The sequence below is a fragment of the Phoca vitulina genome, unplaced genomic scaffold (assembly GCF_004348235.1).
Source record: "Phoca vitulina isolate PV1807 unplaced genomic scaffold, GSC_HSeal_1.0 scaffold22, whole genome shotgun sequence".
In the NCBI taxonomy this organism is placed as follows: Eukaryota; Metazoa; Chordata; class Mammalia; order Carnivora; family Phocidae; genus Phoca; species Phoca vitulina.
The window spans coordinates 13,166,207-13,190,892 of record NW_022589725.1 but is presented as its reverse complement, the minus strand read 5'-3'; the positions used below and the strand labels follow the sequence as shown (position 1 = coordinate 13,190,892).

The window sequence follows — 24,686 nt, the reverse complement described above, 5'->3', positions numbered from 1 at the left end:
CCGATGTGGGACTCGATCCCGGGACTCTAGCATCATGACCTGAGCCGAAGGCAGTTGCTTAACCAACTGAGCCACCCAGGCGCCCCGTGAGCAGCTTTCTTGAAAGCTGATCCTCCACCCCAGTCAAGCCTTTGGATGACTGAAGCCTCAATCAACATCTTCACTACAACCTCTGAGAGACTTTGAGCCAAAACCACCGAAGAAGCTGCTCCTGAATTCCTAACCCCCAGAAACTGTGTGAGATCTACATGTTTATTGTTGTTCTAAGCCACTGAATTTTGGGGTAACTCATTAGATATCAATAAGCCATAACTGACACGGATCCTCAAAACAGCCCTACGAGGGAGGGGCCGTCGTGATTACCATTGCACGGAGGGGGAAGCCGAGGCCCAGAGCGCGGGAATCTTGTCCAGGGCACACAGATAGCGAACGGTGGGACTGAGCCCAGGTGTGAACGACTAAAGAGTCTACCAGCTGGGATGAAGGATGTCCGAAGTGAATGCTGGCTCTGCCCTTGAAGGGCCGAGGCGAGGACCAGCACTGCTGAAAGAAAATAACTGCCCTCAATCCAAATTTGTGCAGGTAACCTCAGGGCTGAAGGAACCATGATCATCATAAACCGGCAGGATCACCAGAGGAAAACAAGGCAACAGAAGTGAAAACCAATGAAAACCAGCAGAAACAGATACTCAGAGTTCAGATAGCAATATTATCAGACACAGATTATAAAAGAAAAATGTGTACTGCCCTGAAATAAATAACAAGCTTGAAACTATGGCCAAATTATAGAAACTTTATCAAGTGACAACAGATCTGAAAACCCAACAGAACTTCTAAAATAAAAAATACAATAACCAAAATAAAAAATTCAAAGTCTTGGTGCGGGGGCGCCTGGGTGGCTCAGTCAATTAAGTGTCTGCCTTCAGCTTGGGTCGTGGTCTGGGGGTCCTGGGATGGAGACCCGCATCGGGCTTCCTGCTCAGCAGGGAGTCTGCTTCTCCCTCTCCCTCTGCCCCTCTCTCTGCTCATGTTCTCTCTCTCTCTCAAATAAAAAAAAAAAATCTTCAAAAAAAAAAAAATTCAAAATCTGGGTTAAACCACAGATTAGATGTGGCGAAAGAGGGAATAGTGAGATAGAAATCCAACATCAACCACAGATTCAAGAGACTCTATAGGGGCACCTGGCTGGCTCAGTCTGTAGAGCATGTGACTCTTGATCTCAGGGTCATGAGTTTGAGCCCCACGTTGAGCGTAGAGATTATGTTAAAAAAAGAGAGAGAGAGACTCTAAATTTTCACACATACACACATCATAGTGAAAATGCAAAAAGACAAACAAAAAATCTTAAAAGCACTCAGAGGAAAAAACCAGCGAGATTACTCTCTAAAGGACAGCAGTACAACGTGGATGAACCTCAAAAACATGATGCTAAATGAAAGAAGCCAGTCACTAAGGAACACATATCGTAAGATTTAATTAATATAGGAATAGGAAAATCTATAGAGACCAAAAGTAGATTAATGCCACGGGGTTGGAGGATACCAGGTGGGGGGTGTCTGCTAATGTGTACAGGGCTTCTCTAGGGGTGATAAAAATGTTCTAAAATTAGATTGTGGTGACAGTTGTATATATAAGTCTGCAAATGTACTAAAAACCATTAAACCGTACACTTTAAATAGATGCTCTTATAGTATATCAATTATATGTCAATAAGGCTGTTGAAAGAAAGAACAGCGGTTAGACCGACAGGTGGTGATGTTTCAGTAGCAGCCATAGAAGCTGGAAGACGAAGGAGTGCTATTTTCTTTTTTTAAGATTTTATTTATTTATTTGACAGAGAGAGACACAGCGAGAGAGGGAACACAAGCAGGGAGAGTGGGAGAGGGAGAAGCAGGCTTCCCTCGGAGCAGGGAGCCCGATGTGGGGCTCGATCCCAGGACCCTGGGATCATGACTTGAGCTGAAGGCAGACGCCTAACAACTGAGCCACCCAGGTGCCCCAGGAGTGCTATTTTCAAGGTGAAATGCCAGCTGGATTCTCCCGGTGAAAATGTCTATCAAGGCTGAGCTCTAACTAAGACTTCAAAGACCAAGAAAATTTGTCACCAGAAGTCTCTTCCTACAAGGAGTTTTAAAACAGCGGCTCTCAAACTTGACCTCTTATTATAAATAGCAGAGAGCGTTGTAAATTCCTGATGCCTGGGCCCAGCCCGAGATGCTGAATCAGTTGATCTGAGATGTGGCCTAGGCATCAGGATTTTAAAAAGCTCTACAGATGATTCAAATGTACAGCCCAGGTTGAGAACCTCTGTGTTAAGGGATGCATTTCAGGCGAAAGGTAAGTGACCCTAGATGAAAAGTCAGAGATTCCTTCATTCGTTTAAGATATAATCCTTGAGGATCTATTATGTTAGGAACTATTCTAGACACCAGGAACACAGCAGTGAGCAAAATAGACAAGAGTCCTGGCCTCTAGAAGAGGGAAATAGACAAAACAACAACAACAACAACAAAAAAAAAAAACAAAAAAAAAACCCCAAGATAAATTAGTAAAATATGCCATTAGATAGTAATATATGCTGTAGAAAAAAAAAAAAAAAATGAAGCCAGGAAGGAGGATATGAAATGCTGGATGTATGTGGGTGTGTGAAATTTCAGATAGAGTGGACGGGGAAGACTCTAGGGTAAAGACCAAACTAAAGGGAGAGAGCAAGCTATAAGGATATTTGGGTTATGGCATATGCAAAGGCCCTGAGGTGGAGTGTGTCTGCCTTGTTGCAGGACTTAGGAGGCCAATGGGCTTGAGTGGAGTGAGCCAAGTAATCAAGGGAGACCTCACTAAAATGGAGTGGGGAGGCCAGGAAGGGGAGGTCTGACAGGTACCCCTGGAGGTCCCTTACAGGAGGAATTGTCAGTTACACACCCCAACAAAGAGTCCTCAACAGGAAAGTATCAACTACAGGCCCCGACAGGGAAAGATGTGCATTGCATCCCCTACAAGAAATCCATTACCTCTGTAACTCCGCCAATGAGAGCCTGTCATCACCCTGAACTCTTGTTTTTCTCCAATGGATTTTGGCTCAAAGCACCCCTCCCAGTTTCCTCCTTCTCAGTAAAATAATGTTCCTTTTCTTTGTTTGTTAGACTTGCCCATGGTTTTTCATAGCTTGAATGTCCCAAATTGCAATTCTTGGCTATTCCTGAATAAACCCATTTTGCTGGGAAAATAACTGGCTGTTTTATATTTTAGGTTTAACAGTAGTCAGGGAAGGAGGAGAGGCAGTTTGCAGGCCGTGGGGAGGACCTTGGCTTTTACTTTGCCATGAGAGTGTTGGGAACTACTGCGAGTGTGTTGAGGAGTGGTTTGATTGACATTCTAGGGACCCTCTGGCAGCAGGTGGAAAATGGACTGCTGGGGCCAAAAGGAGAAGCCGTCAGGTGAGGCCAGAACTTCCGCTGGTCTTCAGCAAACAGAGCCGAGGATGCGGCTCACCCTCAGGTGTGCGGGTGGGTCCGCGGAGGCTGAGCCGGGGTGGTTCCGCGCTGCGCCCCACCCCAATACCGCCCAATCCCCGCCCCGGCAGTCACGGCCCCGCCCCCATCCGGGCCCCGCCCCCGCCCCCGCCCCTTCCCGCGGCGCTGCGGGCGCGGCAGGGCCGGTGAGTGAGGGTCGGGGAGTCTGAGGTCAGCCCAACAGGGGTCACTCCGGTCAAGGTCATTGAGCACCCGGACCGCCGTGATCCGGAGCAGGGCGGGGACCGCCGGGGACTGCGTAGGTGGCAGCCGCCCCTGGGTGGGCCGGGCGGTGTGTGGGGGCGGGGGGTGTCCGGATGTCCCAACAATCTGCTGCCCCACTTCCGGGGCCTCCACTTTCACTTTCCCTTCCGCTGTAGCTTGCTCTCCTCCCCTCCCCACTGTCTGAGGCCACCCCGGAGGGGAGAGAGTGTGGCTGTAATTCTGGGCGCCAGGGGCGCTCCTAGCAGCGAAAAGTGGGGCCCCTCCCCGGGGGCTAAACAGCGCCCGGCCGTGCGGCGTCACTCTCATCCCCGCCCCAGGCCTGTCCCGTTTCCTCTGTCGCGCATTGTGGGCTTGGCTCTGTGCCGCCTGCCCTTTCACCTCCCACGCGGGGTCCCGGCCGCTTCCCATACCCGGTCCCCGGTGCTTGGGATGTTACCCGATTGCCGCTGGGGACACCAAGGCACAAAGAGGGCTCGGGCCGCGTCGGAGGCCATCGGTGGGGGCTGAGTTGCTTGTGGTCGTCCGCCCTCTGCCAGGTGACCCAGGGATAGCATTTCTCCGGAGCTGCTGCCCCCGCCCGGGGGGATGGGCGCAACCAAGCCAGATGGACGAGAAGAACAAGAAAGGTGGGCACCCCCTGGAGGCGGCTGGGAAACTTCCGTTAGGAGGTGGGCCCCGACAGGACCCGGCCTCCCCTCCCCAGAAGGACCCGGGAGAGGGAGCTTTAACAGTGTCCTTCCTCTACCCACGTGCCCCTCAGTTTCCTTCTTTGGGGCCTGGTTGCTGCCAGAGGCTTTTCATTCAATTATGGGATGCCCCTGAGGCCACCGTGAGCCAACTCTGCTGCGATGGGGTAGGGAGCTCCCGGAGGGCACAGGAGACCTCGCAGGCTGGTGGGGGAGACAGATCTCAATTGACCTGATTATCAGGGGCCCTTGCCTCCCGTCTTGCTTCCTCCACCCAGCATTGTAGAACATGTCAAGTCATGTCATCACCCTGCTTAAATCCCCCCATCAGGTGCTCCTCTGTGTTCTTAAAACAGAAGCCAGAGCCCTTGGTTAGCCCACAAGGCCCTTTGGGCTTTATTGACCTCATAGTCTTACCCCATTCACCCCCTTGTTCATTCTGATGGAGCTCCCGCTGGCTTCTCTCTGTTCTCATCTAACCATTTCTTGCTCAAGGCCTTTGCCCTTACCTTTCTCTCCACCTGGTATACTCTTCCCTAACTGGGTCTGGACATATGTAGCTTCTCCTTCTGGTCTCAGCTTCAGCATCACCTCCTCCTAGAGGCCTTCCCTGATCTTACCCTGTTTATTTCCTTGCCAGCATGGATCACAATCTGAATTTTTTTCTGGTGTCTGTCTCCTTACTGGGCTGGGAGGTCCATGGGGAGAGGGACCCTGTTTATCTTATTCACTGCTGAATGCCAGTTTCTACGGCAGTGGTTGGTACACAGTAGAAGCTCAATAAATGCTTGTCAGATAAGTGAATGGAAGTATGGGGACCTGGGAGTATGAAGGAAAAATAGAACCAAATGAACAGGGAGGGGGAATGGGGAGTTTCAGAGAAGGCCCCTCAGACAAAGGGACTTTTAAGCTGGGTACTGAAGGATATGTAGGAGTTCACCAGGAAGACAGAGGAAGCACCATGTACAAGGGATCACCACCTCCCTCACCCCCAGCTCCTGAAAGATAAACCCTGTGCTAACCTGCTTCCACTGTGCTGGATTTCAGCCGAGGAGATGGCCCTGAGACTCAGCCGGGCAGTGGCAGGCGGGGATGAAAAGGTGGCAGTGCAGTGTGCCATCTGGCTGGCAGAGCAACGGGTGCCCCTGACTGTGCGACTAAAGCCCGAGGTCTCCCCAACACAGGACATCAGGTAAGGAGTGCATGGGTGGCCAAAGACTTAGGGTTTCCCGAACTGCAGCGGACCACAATATATTCTTGCCTATAGAACAGTTATGTTTAGTGGCAGGTTCTGGTGTCAGGAGACCTAGGTTCAAACCCAAGCTCTGTCACTAATCACCTGTGAGATCTATGGCAAGTCACTTCACCTCTCGGAGCTTCAGGGCTTTTTAAATTTTTAAAATGGGGCAATAATAGTAAGTTATCTCATAGGGTGGTTAGAAGGTGTATTAGAATGTTAGTCCTCATGTAACAGAAAAAACCTAATAACAGTGGCATAAATAAGTTTGACAGCAGGCAGTCTAGATGTGGAGGCTGTGCTTCCTGTAGTCCTCAGAGACTCATGCTTCTGTCCTGTTTTTCTGTCATTCATGGACTCCATTCTGAGGTTTGCTTCATCGTCCAAAATGGCTATTCCAGCTCCAGCCATCACATCAGCATTCTTGTCAGCAGTAAGGAGAAAGGTGTGGTTTCTCTCCCGATCAGTTGGGGGGAGGGCCAAATGTGAGGCCACCCAACCGGGTGGGAGCTGGCAGCCCCAGGAGGTGAAAGAATTCACCCTAGGCCGAACAAAGGAGACAGAAGTTTATTGACTACACTGCAGGGGAGCGGTGGGCGGGACAGCAGGACCGACTGTCTTCAATGAGGCTGGGTAGGGGGCTGAGTTAAAGGGCAGAGTAGGGAAGTAGGGGACTGGGAACTGATGGAATTTTCCCTTTATTGGTAACTGTGTCTGGTGTAAGTAAGCCATTGTGAGCTAGGGCTATGCATATTTTGAGGTGGGTCGCTTAATGAGCCTATTTGCATTCAGCTTTGGTGGTTGCTGTGGGCCCTTTTGCCTTGATCAAGTTTCCATTGCTCCAGCTTGTTGCCCAAAAGCGGCCTCTACAGAAGGGAAGAAGGACACCCCTTCCCACACTTAAGAGCACACAGCTCAGAAAGTTGCACACTTTTTCCACTAAGTTCCTGCGGACCAGAACTTATTCTCACAGCCACACTCAGCTTGAAGGGAGGCTGTGAAATGTGACCAGGTATCCAACTAGAATTCAGGGGTTCTGTTAGCAAGAGCAGCAAGGGAGGATGGATACTGTTAGTCTTTCTCCAGGAGACTTAAGCTTGATGTTGTAATGCTTAGCACTGTGCCTCGCACATGTCAGTCACTCAATAAACGGCAGGGTTTATCTTTTTCCTGCTGCTTTTTTGCTGCTGCATACATAGTAAGACAGTAGTTTCATAGTTGTGATTTTCAGTGATCCTGGTGGATCCCATTTGATTTTTTAATGGTTTCATTGAGGTATAGTTGACATACCATACAATTCAACAATTTAAAGTGTATAGTTCAAGGCTTTTAGTATATTCAGAGTGGTGCAACCATCACCACAATCAATTATAGAACTTTTTTTTTTTTTGATTTTATTTATTTATTTGAGAGTGAGAGCAGGAGCAGGGGGAGGGGCAGAGGGAGAGGGAGAAGCAGACTCCACGCTGAGCAGAGAGCCCGATGCGGGGCTCGATCCCAGGACCCTGGGATCATGACCTGAGCTGAAGGCAGACACTTAACCGACTGAGCCACCCAGGCGCCCCACTTCTAGACCGTTTTTATCACCCCCTGCAGAACCCAGGTCTGTGCTTATTAGTAGTCACTCCTCATCTCCCTGCCTTTCCGCAACCCCAGCCTTAGGCAGCCACTAATCTACTTATCTCCAGGGTTGTGCCTAGTCTGGATATTTCATATAAATGGAATCATACAACATGTGACCTTTTGTGTCTGGCTTCTTTCACTTAGCATAATGTTTTCTCAATTCATCCGTGTTGTAGCATGTATCAGAACTTTATTCCTTTTATTTTTGTTTATTTATTATTATTTTTTTAAGTAGGCTCCCCTAAACGTGGAGCCCAGTGCAGGGCTTGAACTCATGACCCTGAGATCAAGAGTCGGATGCTTACCGACTAAGCCACCCAGGTGCCCCAGAACTTTCTTTCTTTTTGTTGCTGAATAATAATCCACTGTATGGATATACCATATTTTCTCTATCTATTAATCATTTGATGGACATTTGGTTTTTTTCCACTTTTCAGCTAATATGAGTAATGCTGCTGCCGGGAACATTTGTGTCCACCGTTTACATGGACATTTTTTTTCCCCCAGTTTTACTGAGATATCACTGACATATAACATTGTATTAGTTTAAGGGGATGTGATATTGTGATTTATAATAAGGAATACATATTTGGTCTTTGTCCTTTCCTGGCACAGACCTCCTTGGAACTTTGTAAGTGATGAGAGTGGTAGAGGTGCCTTTCGTTATGTGAATGAGGTGACTTTTGGAATGTCCCCAGATCACCTAAGAATAGGGGCTAGTCACCAGAGCAACCAACCCCGGTGATTAGCGGGTTGGAACTTTCAGTCCCATCCCTCTGACCTCTTGGGAGGGGACAGGGGCTGAGGTTGCATCAGTCCCCAGTGGCAGTGGTTTAACCAATCATGCCTATGTAATGAAATCTTCATAAAAACTGAAAAGGACAGGGTTCAGAGAGCCCCTGGGTTGGTGAACACATGGAGATTTGGGGAGAACGGTACAGTCCAAGAGGGTATGGAAGCTCCTCACCCCTTCCCATGTACCTTGCCTTGTGTGTCTCTTCCATCTGGCTGTTCCTGAATTATATCCTTTTATAATAAACCAGTGATCTAGTAAGTAAAATGTTCGAGTTCTAGGAACTGCTCTAGCAAATTAATTGAACCCGAGGAGTGGGCTCTTGGAACCCCCAACTCTATAGCTGATGAGAGCACAGGTGACAACCCGGGCTTGTGATTGGCATGGGGGGAGGGGCAGGCTCATCGGGCTGAGCCCTCAACCTGTGCACGCAGCTGCTGTCTCTGGGTGGATGGGATCAGAATTGAGTTGCAATGTAGGACGCCCTACTGGTGCCCGAGAATTGCTGGGGGCTGTGTGAGGAGCTCCCCTCTTCCCGTCCACATGTTGGAAGTGGAGGCTCAGAATCATTTTGGATGGACGCCATAATGATTTGGTACATGTGTGTATCGTGCCGTGATGACCACAATAAGTTAACGTCCATTGCGCCTCACATACTTACAGATTATTATTATTATTTTTTTAAAGATTTTATTGATTTATTTGAGAGAGAGAGACACAGCGAGAGAGGGAACACAAGCAGGGGGAGTGGGAGAGGGAGAAGCAGGCTTCCTGCCGAACAGGGAGCCCGATGCGGGGCTCGATCCCAGGACCCTGGGATCATAACCTGAGCCGAAGGCAGACGCTTAACCGACTGAGCCACCCAGGCGCCCCAGATTATTATTACTTTTAAGTAATCTCTGCACCCAACATGGGACTTCAACTCACCACCCCAAGATCAAGAGTCACATGTTCTAGGGGCGCCTGGGTGGCTCAGTCTGCCTTTGGCTCAGGTCATGATCCCAGGCGGGCTCCTTGCTCGGCGGGGAGACTGCTTCTCCCTCTCCCTCTGCCTGCCGCTCCGGAGCCCTGCTTGTGCTCTCTCTCTGTCAAAGAAAGAAAGAAAATCTTAAAAAAAGAAAAAGAGTCACATGCTCTACTGACTGAGCCAGCCAGGCACCCCTATTTTTTCTTGTGATAAGAGGTTTTAAGACTTATTCTCAACAATATTTAGATATACAACACAGTATTGTTAACTATAGTCACCGTGCTGTACGTGACCTCCCCGTGGCTTGTTTATGAACTTGGATTCATTATCACACCTAAAAATAACTAAGGAATTATTAGTAATAATTCCTTAAAATCCTCTAATACTGTTTATATTAAAATTTCCCTGATTATCTCACTAACAATTTTTATAGTAGGTTTGTTCCTGTCAGGAGCCAAAGGAGATCTACACGTAACATTTCTTAATATCGTCCTTTTTATTCTCCCTCTCTTTTTATGCCATTAATTTAAGAAACCGGGTCTTGGACTTCCAGAATTTTCCCACATTCTGGATTTCTTAATTGCTGTCTCAGCCTGTCATTTAGGATCTCCAGTTTTTCTTGTGAACTTGTAGTTGGAGCTGAAGGTTAGGTTAGTCAGGAGTCACGTTTTACATTTCCGGGAGCTTGTCCTCATTTATTGATTGCTCCTTGCTCTTCTTGTTCTGTATTCTGATTTTTCTGTTTCCTTTGGGATCAGTTCTGTTTTGTTTTGTTTTTGTTCTTGTTTTTTATCTTAGCCCTTCCTTTTCATGCTTTTGATCTTCCAGAAACGTTGAAGGGTCCTTGAGAAGGCTGGTGTTTCTCTGGAATGACACCGGCTTGGAATCCTGCGTCTCACAGTCATTCAGTGCTTACTCAGTAGAGTCAGTGTGACCTGGCTGTGCCTCGGGGTTTTATCCATAAAGCAGCAGTGACAGCAGTAGCTGCCTCATGGGTTCGTGGAGAGCATTAAATGAGCTAAAACATATGAAGTGCTTTGACGTGTCTTGGCATATAGTAAATAACAACTGTTGGTGGCTTGGCTAAGGACCGAAGGACAGAATGAGAGAGGAGGCTGCAGAGTGGGGAGGGGCCACTCGCAGAGGCCTTGGTGTGGCCCGGTGAGCGTGGATCTGATTCTCAGAGCAGTGCCAAGCCGTTGCAGGGGCTTACGCGGTGGGTTCTGATCAAGAAGGAAGCCCAGTGCTGTGGGAATCCAGGAAGGGCCTCTACCCCGGGGGGGGCGGGGTGTGGGCGTGTGCCCTTGGGTCTGTACACATGCATACGCGTGCACAAGTGTGCAGACACGTCCGTGCCAATAGCTGGTGGCCGGGGTTGGACCTGTGACCTTCTCCGCAGGCTGTGGGTGAGCGTGGAGGATGCTCAGATGCACACGGTCAGCATCTGGCTCACCGTGCGCCCTGACATGACCGTGGCTTCCCTCAAGGACATGGTGAGTTGGCAGGGGTGGGGCCACACTAAAGGGAAACATCAGGGCACATGCTTCCCATTTTGCTTCTACCTCTCTTTACTCTGATCCTCCCTTTTCACTCTCCTGCTCTCCGTACCCCGCCCCCCCCCCCAGGTATTCCTGGACTACGGCTTTCCGCCCGTCCTGCAGCAGTGGGTGATTGGGCAGCGGCTGGCCCGGGACCAAGAGACCCTGCACTCCCACGGGGTGCGGCGGAATGGGGACAGTGCCTACCTCTATCTGCTGTCAGCCTGCAACACCTCACTGAACCCTCAGGAGCTGCAGCGGGAGAGGCAGCTGCGGATGCTGGAAGGTGAGGCTCTTCCTCTGAGCGCCATGGGACTCACCTGAGATCACAGGGTGAGAGGGAGCAGAGCCCGTGGCTTTTGGTCAGGAGCTGTCACCAGGAGGACCTTATCCATAGTGGGGAAGAGAGGACAAAGGGCACCCCGGAGGGAGCCATTTCAGAGCCATTTTGAGAGCAGCTGGTCTGGGGGAGGAGGGGGGCTGAGTTCAGTCCTGGCTCCGGCGTTCATCAGCTGGACGACCTCGGGCCCGTCCCTTCCTGTCTCTCTTCCTCGGTTTCTAAATCTGTACATTGGATATGATGATGACAATAATAGCGTTTAAATTTTTTGCTTATCATCTGAAAGTATTTCAGACTTATAGAAAAGTTGCAACATTGTACAAAGAATTGTATAACAAATTCCCAAGTACCTTTCATGTGGATTCCCCAAAATACTAACACTTGACCACAATTACTTTGCTTTGTCATTCTCTATATATAATTATTTATATATGTCTAAATAATTTTTTTCTGAACTGTTGTGAAGTTGCAGACATGATGTCCCTCTCGCCTAAATACTTCAGTGTTCATGTTCTTGGAGAAGGGGTCATTTTCTTACATGTGGTAAACATACAACTACCAAATTTAGGAAATTAACAATGATGAAATACTATTATCTAATCCACAGATGTTACCCAGATTTCACCAGTTGTTGCACGAATGTCCTTTGTAGCCAGACACCTGGCAGTGGCCTCATGTCTCTCAGGGTCTTTCAATCTTTGGTGTCCTCAGTCTTACTTTGACTTTCCTGATATTTGAAGAGTCCGGCCAGTTTTGTTTTTGGGTTTTTTTTCTGTCCGATATCCCCTCGTGAATGGATGCAGATTCAGTATTTGTCAGGAGCATCTCAGAAGTGATTGGGCCTCTAGGTGTATGACGTAAGGAGCATAGGTGGCCGGTTTTTAGGCCCGGGTTTTTAAGCGGGGGCTCGCAGGAGCACTCACGCGTGGAGGAGGGCCCCTGACCCTGTAGGAGCCGGACATTCAGCCAGGTCTAGGCTCACCTGGGGAACCGAGCTGGAGACTCCCCCAGGGAGGAGGGAGCGGTGCGGGGGGGTGGGGGGGGCCGCAGGGCGCCTGGCTGGCTCAGAGTGTGCACGAAGTGGGCTGCTGGATCTGCCACCCCCTAAACCCTCCTCCCTAGATCTGGGCTTCAAGGACCTCACGCTGCAGCCTCGGGGCCCTCTGGAGCCCGGCCCCACGAAGCCTGGAGTCCCCCAGGAGCCGGGGCGGGGCCAGCCCGACGCCACGCCCGAACCCCCGCCGGTAAGCCGCCCCCGCCTCCGCGTGCTGGTGACCGCGCGCCCCACCCCCGACTCCGCCTCCGCGCTCCCGGGCCCCGCCCCCGCCCGACTCCCCGCGCCGTGCTCAACCCCCACTCCCCGGCTCTGCTCCCAGGTGGGCTGGCAGTGCCCCGGCTGCACCTTCATTAACAAGCCCACGAGGCCCGGCTGCGAGATGTGCTGCCGGGCGCGGCCTGAGGCCTACCAGGTCCCTGCCTCGTACCAGCCCGACGAGGAGGAGAGAGCGCGCCTGGCGGGCGAGGAGGAGGCGCTGCGCCAGTACCAGCAGGTGGGCGTGGAAGTCCCGGGACACACACGCGCAGACCGGGCGGGGAGGCGTAGGACTGGAAGGGAGGCACCTCCGCGTTGCCGCTCCTTCCGCGTTGCCGCCTTGCCCCCTCCTGAGCCCACCGCTGGTGCTGACTCTGCACTTGACTGTGACTCGCCCTCTCCTGGAGGTCTTAGGTGCTGAGACCCTGCTCCCTGGCTGTGATCACATGCCCCGCCCCCACTGGGGCTGTGGCTCCGCCCCTAGCTTTGACTCCCACACCCACTGTGCGGACAACTCCCCTGGCTGTGACTCCGGTACCCTAGCTCTGACCGTGCTTTTGTCCACCTCCTCCTTATCCGCCTGTGACCTAGCTCCTGCTCCACTCAGACGTCACCTCACCCTGGACCCTACTATTCCTGACCCCCTCCCTCCCTGTTGTGATTCACCCCTGACTTCCTATGAGCCTGGACCCAGCCTTTCACCTCTCCCTGCGAGGTTGACCCCGCCCTCTGTCCTGCCCCTCCCATAGCTCTGCCCCCCCATCCTGACACAAGCTCTGATTACACAGATACCAGATCCTGAGTGTTTCCCATTCTGATCGGATGCCCCCCAACCCTCACCTGCATTCCCCTTGGATCCAGTGCTGTCCTTGCCCCGCCCCAGCCATCACCTCATTTGTGGTCTTACCTAGTCTTGGCCCAGACCCCGTCCTCTCCCGTCTTGCCTTGCTCCCTAGCTTTATCACCACCTCCATACCCCTGACCCACTCTGTGACCTTGACCGGCTCCGACCCCACCCCCTGCCCAGCCGTGCCCTGCTTCTTGGCAGGGATGTGAGCCCTTTTATCCCAGACTACCCCCTCAGACCTTAACCCCCTTCCTTTCCCTACCGCCATCACTCCCTCGCGTGGCTTGACCCCTGGTTGCAGCCCCGACCTGCCCCAGCCTGGCCCGCCTCCCGCCCGTGGCTTCCCCCCTCGCCTCCGGGCCTCGCGCTGGCCCCACCCTTCCCAGCATCTCGTCTCCTGCCTACGGCCAGGCCACCCCCCCCCCCCCCCCCCTCCCCCCCCCCACCCAGGGATCCTGACTCTCCGCCAGCTTTGCCCCGCCTCCGGGGTCTGACCTGGTCCCGCCCCCTTCGTGGTCTGCCCCTCCCCTGAGACCCTGACCCGCCCCGCGGCCCCGCCCCGTGTGCCCAGCGGAAGCAGCAGCAGCAGGAGGGGAACTACCTGCAGCACGTCCAGCTGGATCAGAGGAGCCTGGTGCTGAACACCGAGCCCACCGAGTGCCCCGTGTGCTACTTGGTGCTGGCGCCCGGCGATGCCGTGGTGCTGCGTGAGTGTCTGCACGCCTTCTGCAGGTGCGGCCCCCGCCCCCACCCCCACCCCCAGCGGGGCCGCGGTTCTCGCTGCCGCCAGTTACCGGAGGGCTGAGAGTGGGTGGGGCCCGTGCGCTTACATCTCATTGGATGCCCGCAAAAACCTGCGAGGTAGGCGCTGTCACCGCATTTTGCCAAGGAGGCGTGGGAGGTGCAGAGAGGCCTGCCGCCTCCTCGCGGCCACACTGCTCAGGCATTCTGGTTCCGGCCCTCAGCCGCCGTCCGCGCGGGCCCCTCCGAGGGCGTTGAGGCCCAGTCCCTGGCAGCCGGAGCCGAGCCCGCTCGCTGCCTGGCTGGTGGGCAGGCTGCCAGCCCTGGGCTCTGGAAAGGGGGTCCTCCTTCATCACAGCAGGTGTTTGTTGAGTGGCCCCTGGGTGCCAGGGACCGGGCTAGGCCTAGGGATCCAGGGGTGAACACAAAAGCTGTTCCTGCCTCCTGGAGCTTACCTTCCAGTGGAGAGGCTGCTGGTAATCAAATCATGACTCGTATAATTGTAAATTGTGTCAGATCTAAGTCCCGGTGAATTATGAGGAAAGAAAACCCAGGGGCTCTGCTTCAGGAGGGGGTCAGGGAAGCCCCACGGGAGGTAGCACTTGAACAGAGACCAGAAGGTCTGGTGCAGGGGTGTGCCTGGCCCATCTGCGGCAAGCAGGGGTCGGTGTGGCCAGAGCAGAGGGATGGACAGAGAGGTGTTAGGGAGGACCTGTCCCTGGGGTTCTTGTGAGCCGTAGTGAGGGGTGCAGGTTTGTTCTGGGCAGGTCGGGGTGGGAGACTGCTGGGGACAGATGGACACAGGGATCCCAGTGAAGCTGCGCGAGGGGTGATGGGGGCCTAGACCAGAGCAGTGGGGGTGGCAGCAGGGTGGACAGAGGTGGAGGCCTTGCTGATGGCTTTGTGGGAGGGATAGGAAGGGAGGTACTGAGGAAAAGCCTCCCTGGGGTCAGGCCTCACCACGTGAGGAGTCAGATGGGCTTCAGATGACCCTAACCTCCACCCCTCACCCCACTCCCCCTCCAGGGAGTGTCTGCAGGGCACCATCCGCAACAGCCAGGAGGCCGAGGTCTCCTGCCCCTTCATTGACAACACCTACTCGTGCTCAGGCAAGCTGCTGGAGAGAGAGATCCGGGCGGTAAGGCCTGGGAACGGGGGAGGGAGGGGCACGCCCTGAGCCGGCACATCTCAGACAGCACACATTTATCCAGACCCTTCTGCGTGGGATGCCAGGGGCCAAGCAGTGAAGAGGTCGGGACTTGGGGCATGTAGCTGGTAAAGAAACCACCGTTGTGAAGGAAAGACAGCAGAGGCGTTAGGAAACTGGGGGTGGGGAAACTGGGCCCATTGGCCCCGGTGACCTCAAGTCAGATACTCAACCCATGCCTTGCTTTTCTCATCTCAGTTAGGGTCGAAGTTAGTTTCTTCAAAGGCTGTGAAGAATATAGGAGAAGAGTGTGTATAAAGATTCTAGAGTAGTGCTTGACACACAGTGGGTGAGCCCTTGTATCAGTTTGCTTTTGCTGCGTAACAAGTTTTCCAGACATAGTGTCTTCAGACAACACTGTTTATTTAGTTCTTGAATCTGCAAGTTAGTCATTGGGGTTGGGCTTAGCCAGACAATTCTTGTAGCTCCTGCTGGGCCTGGCCGGCCTCAGGTGGGTTTAGCTGGTGGGTCAGCTGCCCTGGACTGATTCAGGATGGTCTTACCTGCAGTGGCGGGGGGGGGGGGGGCGGAGGGCGGCTGGGCCTCTTTCCACTTTGCTCTCTGGCTGGGTCAAGCAGGCCAGGCCTGCTCCCCCGCTGATGGTCCTCAGGTTCCAAGAGCAGCCAGCAGGGGGCTTCAGTGCACGAGTACCTCCCCTCTTCGTTCCCTCGCTGCCCTCCCACTGAGCATGCTCAAGCCCAGAGTCCCTGTGAGAGGGGACCACCCAAGGGTGTGGCGTCAGGGAGACATGAATAAATGGGGCCATCCCTCCAGCAGTCCATTCCAGTGCTGTAGGCGTCCAGGCGTGCGCATTCACTGTAACTATTATCAGTATTATTTCCAAGTTCTCACCCTTCTGTGAGTCTCCATTTCCCCACCTGGAAAATTGACTGTTGGGCTTCATTCATGGTTTTTAAACTGTTGGGAAGGGCCTTCTCAGAAATGGGCATCTTGGGATTCCGAGGCCAAAATATGAGGCAGGGTCAAAGGTGGCTGAGGTCCACATGGGAGACCCCACAGGCACGTCCCCAAGACCTCTGTTGCTCCTGCCTCTCCCTTAGGATCCTGCTTCTGCGAACCTCCTTGACTGCTCCTAGTATTTCCTGAAGCCCAGGGGGTCTACCTCAGCTGAGAAGGGTGGGGCAGAAAGGGTAGAGCTTGGGGAACTTCACCTAACACCAAGAACAGCCCCTTTTATCTGTTGTCTGTGGGGCATCAGGGAAGGGTGGCTCCAGGGGGTTGCTAAGGCCTTCTCACTGCGGCCTGGAAAGCTCCTATGGAAAGACATGGAGTCAGTCATTCCATATGTCCTGGCACCCATGGTGATTACCCAGAGGTTTTTCCTTGAGGTCCATCCCTACCAAGGGCATTGTGATGGGACCAGAGTTCCTGCCAAGGGGCTGCAGGGCCCATGCTTCCCCAGAGCCCTTGGGGGTTGACCCAAGACTCAGAGAAGGTCAGGTGTGGCAGAGGGAGAAAGGGGCAGGGATCAGCAGAGTAATGCAGTGGAGCTTATCTTTACAAAACACACGCCTAAACCACATAGAACTGGAATCAAAGAGAAAAGTCACCCACAACCCTGCCATCCCAGGGAATCCCTGACTGCATTTTCCTGTTTCCCTTGGTGTCTGTGGGCAGACGTGACTTTATTCCTTTTTAAATCAAGTTTACTAAGGGAAACTTGGCATGCAATAAAATGCGCCCTTATAAGCATGCAGTTGGGTGAGTTTTGGCAAATACAACTCTTGTAACCACCACCCAATTCAGATATAGAAAGTAGGCATGATTTTTTCTTCATTGTTACCAGCATGGATACAACAACTTTTGCTCTTTTGCCATAGAATTTTTCTAAGGATTATCATAAATCTTATGGTATCTATCCTGCTTATACCTCTTCCTGTAATAATTCCCGTTTCTCAGTTTGTAATGAATGCTTCAAGGAATGTTTTGCGTGGTGTCTCTTCTTATATATTATATGCTTAGGATAAACTCGTGGAAGTAGAGTGAGTCCCAATGGGTCAGAGAAATTTTGTTGAAACACAGCTGCCACGTTGCTTTCTCAGAGTGTGATGTACCAGAATACTAGTTTAACCACATCTTCCCCAGCATTGCCAGTTATTATTTTTGTTCATTTTTTCCTTAAATGTACACATAACAAAATTTACCGTTTTTTTTTTTTTCATTTTTACTACTTTTAAGTGTACAGCTCTGTGGCATTAGGTACACTGACATTGTTGTGCAACCATCACCACCATCCATCTCTAGAACTTTTTAATCCACTTTTGAATGGAGTTTTTAACACCGAGGGTGGTGCGAAGTAAAGAGCCGGAGCTAGGCTGGACTTTATGGAGGATATTTGGGGGCAGGGAGGGCCCTCATCGGCTATTCTGAACCCCGAGCAAACCGGGTTGGGGCCTTTTGGCAGCTGCTGCCCCCCGAGGATTACCAGCGGTTTCTGGACCTGGGTGTCTCCATCGCGGAAAACCGCAGCGCCTTCAGCTACCACTGCAAGACCCCGGACTGCAAGGGATGGTGCTTCTTTGAGGATGATGTCAACGAGTTTACCTGCCCGGTGTGCTTCCACGTCAACTGCCTGCTCTGTAAGGTGGGGACAGGGACCCGTGCTGTCCATCCCCCTCGTCCTGCCAGGAGCTCACTGCAGTTCAGTGCCTGTTCTCCTGGGAAAGGAGCTGTGACACTAGCCTGTCAGGACAGATAGCTGCATGTCCGTGATGGGGCCTGGCCTGGGCCCCATACTGAGCCTAAGCCTTGGACCAAGCCCTGGCCCTTGATGGAACCTCAGTCTAGACTGAGCCTTGGCCCAGTACTGAGCCCTGACCCTGGCCTCTAACTGAACCCCGATCCCAGTCACAGACCGACCTCAACCCTGGCCCCAGATGGAGTCTTGCTGGACCCTGACCTCAGGCCGCTCCCTCCCCTCATCATCTCAGCACTTGACCATTGAAGAGACTGGTCTCGGGCGAGTAGACAGGTCCGAGCCTGGTCACAGCCTAAGTGAGCTCAGTCTCGGAGCATCGGGCCTGTGATTGGGGCAGAGTCTAGCCAGGGACGGAGGGCCTGCAGTCGTGGGGAGAGGGGGTGTAGGGATTTCTCTGCCCTCAGGACTTAGCATACGTGGGTATTATTATCATCATATGGGACAACCCTGGCCTTCCCTCCCTGGCCTCCGTGTCCCCTTCCCTAAAATAGGTGCTTGGTGTATAAAGCGAGCCCTGTCCGTGACATCATCTAGAGGCATTAAGTGCCCCTCACGTCTCTCAGCCTCTTAACCCCTTGAGGAACCTTCTCACCTCGAGCCCCTCACCCCGCCGCAGGCCATCCATGAGCAGATGAACTGCAAGGAGTACCAGGATGACCTGGCCCTGCGGGCTCAGAACGACGTGGCCGCCCGGCAGACAACAGAGATGCTCAGGGTGAGGCAGGGTCGGGGCTGAGGGCCTGGAGGTTGGAGCTCTGGGAGCTCTCTGTGGGTGGGGGGCTTCTCAGAGAGGGCTGTGGTTCAGGCAGCCCTGAACACCGTCACCCCGTTCTCGTGTCATCGCCATCCAGAAATGGGAGCCAGTTAGGACAAGTGGGCGGGTGGCGAGCAGTTAGGAAGAGCGAGGCCTGGTGGAGCCGCGGAGGAGAGTGAGCCTGCGACTCCAGAGGGGAGAGCCGGCTTCCCTCTGCAGGGGGCGGGGGTCCGGGGGCGGGTGCTGAAGCCCCCCCCTCCCCCGGCCCCAGTCCATGCTGCAGCAGGGCGAGGCCATGCACTGCCCGCAGTGCCGGATCGTGGTGCAGAAGAAGGACGGCTGTGACTGGATCCGCTGCACTGTGTGCCACACGGAAATCTGCTGGGTCACCAAGGGCCCGCGCTGGGGACCCGGGGTGAGTCCTCTGGAGAGCAGAGGCTTGGGGGTGCTACGGGGAGGTGCCCCGGCGGCCTTGCCCGAGAACGGGGGACAGCCCCTGGGCCAGATCCGGCCACCGCCTGTATTCGTCCAGCTGGTAAAGTAAGAACGTTTTTTACATTTTTTAAATGTTTGAAAAGTACCAAGAACAGGAGACTAGCTTGTGAGCTGTGAAAATGATATGAAATCCAAGTGTCCTGTCCCTAAGTAGCGTGTTCTGGGAGCACAGCCCGGTACATCCGTTGTGTCCTGTCTGCGGCCGCATTTGGCCCACAAAGGCCGAGACCGTATGGCCCCAGAAGCCTGAAGGAACCGGCCCTTTACGGAAAAAGGTGGCCGACCGACCCCCACCCCCCACCCCCCCGCCCAGGGCAGCGATGAGGAGTCGGTCTGGGGTCAGAGGCGAGCGGGTCGCCGGCGGGTGCACCCTGGCCGTGGGGTTAGGCTGCTCATCTGTAACGTGGGGACACTGGCCGAGACGGTGGCAGGGCCTCTCCCGCCTTCTCCTGAGTCAGCTGAAAACGTGCAAGGGAGGTGCTCCGCGGGCTGTCTGGGGTGAGTGCGGCACGGAAGGCGGCCCTCTTTGTTAGGAGTCTGTTCCTGGAGACGGGGGCTCGTCCTTCCATCCAGGTGGACACCAGGACAGATGGAGGCAGAGGGAGCCGCCCCGTCTCCAGGGCCCGGGTGCGGGGCCCACCCAGGATATGCAAAGATCCGTCACATCCTTTGCCTGCTCTGGGTCCAGGGGAGCGTAGACTGAGACCATGTAATTGGGGGCGCTGTGGGAGCCCAGAAAGGTCTTACTGACTGCCTCCATCAGGTAGCTGAGGCCGAGGGGGCCGTTCGTAGCAGGAGGACCGGCCCAAGCAAAGGCCTGGAGTGAGGGCGTGCAGCGCTTTGAGGGTGTGACGGAGGGAGGGCACTGTCTTCACTGTCATGACCTTCTCTCCTCCCCATCCTCCAGGGCCCAGGAGACACCAGTGGGGGCTGCCGTTGCCGGGTGAATGGGATTCCTTGTCACCCCAGCTGTCAGAACTGCCACTAGCTGAGGATGGCCTGGTCCCCACGCTGACAGCCCCACATCCCCATGCTGCTGTGGGACAGGGCTGGTGCTTTGGCTCTGATTTCTCCCCCGGGAGATGCCTTTGCATGTGGCTGAGACAGGCCTTGTAGAGACCAAGGCCTCCAAGCTGTGCAGATGGCTTTGTTTTCAAGGGGTGTTGCAGGGGGCCCTGTCTAAGCTTGCGGTCGGTGTTGTTCATGGTTGCATCTGCCCCAGGGCCTTTGCCCTTCCTCTGGGGCTTGCCGGCCAGACCTCTCAGCTCTTCTCTGCGGCTCTTCCCTCCGCCTGACCCAGACTTAAACACAGCCCTGCTGGATGGAGCCTCTGAGAGCCCCGTGTGAGTCCATGCTCTCCCCCTTCCACCGCCCTCATCTGCTGAATGCTGAGCACCCAGAGCCCACCGCTTCCCCATCGGCTCTCTGGGGCTGACTCTTCTCTGTCTTTGCTGTGGGAGGCCCGCGGTCTGTTAGACAGCTGCTGCTAAGCCCGTTCGGAGCCAGGGGGAGACCTGGCGGTGTCTAAAGCACAGCGCATCAGGTTCAGCTTCCATGTCTCCCTCTTTGCTGCCTGTGTAAGCTAATTAAAATGGCTTTCCAGGAAAGGATGCGTGTGATGTCGTGAGGGGGCGTGAAAGCGTCACAGGCTGGCACGCTGCACGCGGGCAGGATGGCGAGCTCCGTGGGCACCGAGGCAGGGTGGGGTAGCCCCTGGCAATGGTGGAGCGAGGGTATGACCTGCACGGGGATCCTTGCCCCTGTCGAGGCACCCCTGGGCCCACTTGAGGGGCTGCGTGCTCTTGGGTCAGGCAGGAAGCGGGTCTGCAGATGGGTCCTTGGGTGGGGGGGGCAAGGCCGGTAGGCCAGCCTTGCTGCAGACTTGTGGCCCCTCGGTGGGCATCCAGGGTTGGAGGACAGCGATCTTTCAGGAACACTTGAAGCTGCTGCAGTTGAGGGGCGGGGCTGGCCATCCCCATTTTAACACCTCAGGCAAGAGGGCACAGTTTTGGTGTCCGTCTGTGCTGGTCAGAGATGAAAGAGATGGAAGTTTTGCTGCCTTCTCTGACCAAGCCCCCTTTCCCATTGAGATCCGGTACTCGATGGTGAAAACATCATCTGAGCTTCCGTGTGGATCACCGTCACGACAGGCGGAGGGCCTCTCTGCCCTTCAAGGCCTGCCTGGATTCCAGGCTCCAGAAGTTGGGGCGTGTGGCTTTGGCTGGGGCTGGGGGATGGGGCAGGGCACGTTCCGGTCCCTGGACAGGCATTGCCCCCCTGTCCCCGAATGACGAGACTCAAGCGTTGACCCCAGGCACTGGGAGCAGAGTCCTCTGAGAACATGAGTGAGGGTCTTGTGCTCTGCCGGCCTCGCTGCCCTGGGAGGAAGAAAGGGTCAGACAGAGCCCCTGCCGGGGAGGAGAGCGGGGCTGCAGCAGAGTGAGATGGGGCCCAGTGGGGGCGGCAGGTATTCTGTCCCCAGCTCCACCTCCCACCCCCCACCCCCCCGTCGGGGCCAGTGTCTCAGGGGCCTGAGCACAAGAGCTAAGCAGAGACCTGTTCTCTTAGTACAGGCTGTAACCAGTCTCCCCAGTATTTTTATTTTTTTAAAGATTTTATTTATTTGACGAGAGAGACACAGCGACAGAGGGAACACAATCAGGGGGAGTGGGAGAGGGAGAAGCAGGCTTCCTGCTGAGCAGGGAGCCTAATGCGGGGCTCGATCCCAGGACCCTGGGATCATGACCTGAGGCTTAACGACTGAGCCACCCAGGCGCCCCCCCCCCAATATTTTAGAAACTTGGTTGCCAACGATTTTAAATTGAGAGATACTGCATTAAAACCTAGACGCCCAGCTTCTCTTGAAAGAGACAACACTTGTAACCCTGGGTGCTCATTTCCACAGGGCAGGACTGTGGCTCTCGGTTCACCCCAGTCCTCCCCCACGCTGTCGCCTTTCCCGGGGCCTTGTACCATTCTCTGTCCCATAGCATTAAGAGGTATTAATGGAGTATTTCTTTAGCCATGGCTGTATCAACAGTGGAGACAGGACAGGCCGGGGGCTGCTGCAGCCAAGCGGAGGGTCCCGAGTACCAATGGAGGGGTGCGGGCTGTCCCAGGCTCCGCGTCCAGCACCATACTTGCGTGCCAGTGGGCGAAGGACCCAAAATGGCCGGGCCTCAAGTGCTCCCTGCTATGGGTCGAGTGGAGGTGCCTCCCCCTCCCAAGGGGTCAGCCCATTGCCGGGGGCCCAGATCACTGAGAGCCCAGTGCCAACTCACTGGGGCAGACTCGAAACCGAACCCCACGGCCTTTGGACTGGAGCCACCTACCTGAGCCAGCAGCCGGAGGTCCCGGCGGACTTGGGTGCCAGTCTCTCTGCTGGGGCGGGGGACGGCGAGTGGAAGCTCGCGGCTCTGATGGGAGCAGCCGCGGCCCTGGAGGGCAGGCCGCCCAGCCCCTGCCGAAGGGGACACGTCTTCCTCTCGTGTTGGGGGCTGGCACGAAAGCCACTCACTTCAAAAGCAGCAAGTTGGGGGCACCTGGGTGGCTCAGTCGTTAAGTGCTTGCCTTCGGCTCGGGTTGTGATCCCGGGTCCTGGGATCGAGCCCCGCATCAGGCTCCTTGCTCAGCGGGAAGCCTGCTTCTCCGTCTCCCACTCCCCCTGCTTGTGTTCCCTCTCTCACTGTCTCTCTCTGTCAAATAAATAAATAAATAAAATCTTTAAAAAAAAAAAAAGCAAGTTGGAGGCGAGCCCACAGCCTTGCTGGCTCACAAAGGCTGCTGGGCAAATGCCAACCATCGGTCAATCGGGGAGACCACCAGCAAGAGAGGGCCTTTGTAAGGACAGGGAGAAAGGCAGCGGGAGACACCGCAGAAGGATGGGGGTGAGGGGGCGAGGGGACGCAGGGCAGGGGAAAGACGGACGATCAAGCCAGGCTGAGCCTCAGGCCCCCTCACTTCTTGGTTGCATTTGGCAAAAGCAACCCCCTTCTCCAGGGCCGCGACCACAGGTCCCCTCGCGCCGGCACAACCCACTCCCATGCTCAAGGCACTGCTCTGGGCTCCCACTACCCAATGGCTGGCAGTGTTAAGAGGTGTGGGAAGAGCTTGGCAAGAACAGAGAGACGCGCCCACTTTTTATTCAGCTGTTTTCTTTTCTTTTTTTTTTTTTTAAAGATTTTATTTATTTATTTGAGAGAGAGAACGAGAGAGAGAGAGAGCATGGGAGGGGGAGGGCCAGAGGGAGAAGTAGACTCCCCGCTGAGCAGGGAACCCGATGTGGGACTCGATCCCGGGACTCCAGGATCATGACCTGAGCCGAAGGCAGTCGCTTAACCAACTGAGCCACCCAGGCGCCCCTATTCAGCTGTTTTCATACAATTTCCCCTCCACCTTGCGTACGTATCCTGTGGCATTTTCTGACTCCATTGCCCCAGTTCTCCAACAGCTCCCAGCCCAACAATTCAACTCACTTCTGACATAACTACCTGGAAGTAGCATCAGACCCCACAGGTTAAAGGGCTCAGTTCCACGAGCCTGCCCCACCTCAGATGCCGGCCACAAATGGGGTGCCCAGGCTGCCCACATTTCTGCCCGGCCAACCACAAATTCAGGGGTTTCCACGACACCCCCTCAGGTTCAGTACTTGGCTAGAAGGGCTCACAGAACTCAGAACAACTTTACTCACGTTTACGGATTATAAAGGATACAACTCTGCAAACAGTAAAATGGAAGAGATGCATAGGGCAAGGTGTGGGGGAGGGAGGTGCGGTGCCCCCAAGCCCTCTCTGGGAGCATCACCCTCCCAGCACCTTGAGGTGTCCACCCAGAAGCTTTGTGAGATCTCTGAATCCAGAGTTTGTGTGGTGTAGCGATGGCCCCCCAGGATCCCCTCCCCTCCCCGGGGGTCAGTGGGAGGGGCTGGAAGGCCCACCCTCCAATCACTTGCTCTTTCTGCTGACCTGCCCATTCCCGGAACTTTCCAGTGGCCCTACCTTGTCACCTCATTAGCATAAACTCACCTGGAATCAAAAGGGAATCATTGTGAACAACAAAAGACACTCCCATCAGGAAATTCCCAGGCTGTTAGGGCAACTGGGGACAAAACTCAAGTATTTATCATATCACACATGTACTTCCTTCAGTGTTCTAATTACCAAAACTCTTCTCCATAGTCAACCATCAACTCGACAAAACGACCACCAAATTTGCCACTCAGAACAACCTGCTTGTTCAATGCAACTCTCTGGTGTGTGAGCTCCCGGAGGCAGGGCAGTGTTCTGGCCAGTCCTGTGGACTGCATGAGTGTCAGGCCAGGGGGCAGCAGCACGGGGGGGGGGGGGGGCGCTGGCCTAGGGTGGCGGGACACGGTCCAAGAGCTGAGTGATGCCTGTCCGGCTTGGGCGCCCTCACACCCCCACTCTGGGCCAGGGAAGCATCAAAACACGTCCCAGACAACACATATTCTTGCCTCCAAGATGGCCCCATGCTCAAGGCACTGCTCTGGGCTCCCACTACCCAATGGCTGGCAGTGTTAAGAGGTGTGGGAAGAGCTTGGCAAGAACAGCTCTCGGGCGCCTGGGTGGCTCAGTCGGTTGGGCGACTGCCTTCAGCTCAGGTCATGATCCTGGAGTCCCGGGATCGAGTCCCGCATCAGGCTCCCTGCTCGGCGGGGAGTCTGCTTCTCC

General features: G+C 54.4%; 1 protein-coding gene across 3 annotated transcripts; it reads left to right on the top strand.

The window, feature by feature from the left end:
• The first annotated feature begins 3,613 nt into the window (after positions 1-3,613).
• On the top strand, positions 3,614-20,603 carry RBCK1 (RANBP2-type and C3HC4-type zinc finger containing 1). Of its 3 annotated transcripts, none has more exons than XM_032419764.1 (14): positions 3,614-3,658; positions 4,274-4,363; positions 5,471-5,615; positions 10,443-10,536; positions 10,669-10,867; positions 12,044-12,165; positions 12,298-12,471; positions 13,652-13,812; positions 14,848-14,959; positions 17,454-17,633; positions 18,364-18,462; positions 18,773-18,916; positions 19,310-19,494; positions 19,904-20,603. In XM_032419764.1, exons 2-14 carry the CDS (start codon positions 4,342-4,344, stop codon positions 19,941-19,943), a joined length of 1,677 nt encoding a protein of 558 aa, XP_032275655.1. In that variant the 5' UTR covers positions 3,614-3,658; positions 4,274-4,341; the 3' UTR covers positions 19,944-20,603. The 3 variants fall into 3 exon arrangements, with proteins under 3 accessions (XP_032275655.1, XP_032275657.1, XP_032275656.1); XM_032419765.1 differs by lacking the exon at positions 3,614-3,658 and adding an exon at positions 3,670-3,771; XM_032419766.1 differs by lacking the exon at positions 19,310-19,494.
• Positions 20,604-24,686: the final 4,083 nt, after the last annotated feature.

What these genes read in the sequence shown, in the direction of transcription:
- RBCK1 (XM_032419764.1), top strand. Translation starts at nt 4,342, where the DNA reads ATGGACGAGAAGAACAAGAAAG. An exon ending in GGACGAGAAGAACAAGAAAG is followed by an intron (nt 4,364 to 5,470) that starts GTGGGCACCCCC and finishes GCTGGATTTCAG; the next exon opens with CCGAGGAGATGGCCCTGAGA. An exon ending in GCCCGCGCTGGGGACCCGGG is followed by an intron (nt 18,917 to 19,309) that starts GTGAGTCCTCTG and finishes CCCCCCGCCCAG; the next exon opens with GGCAGCGATGAGGAGTCGGT.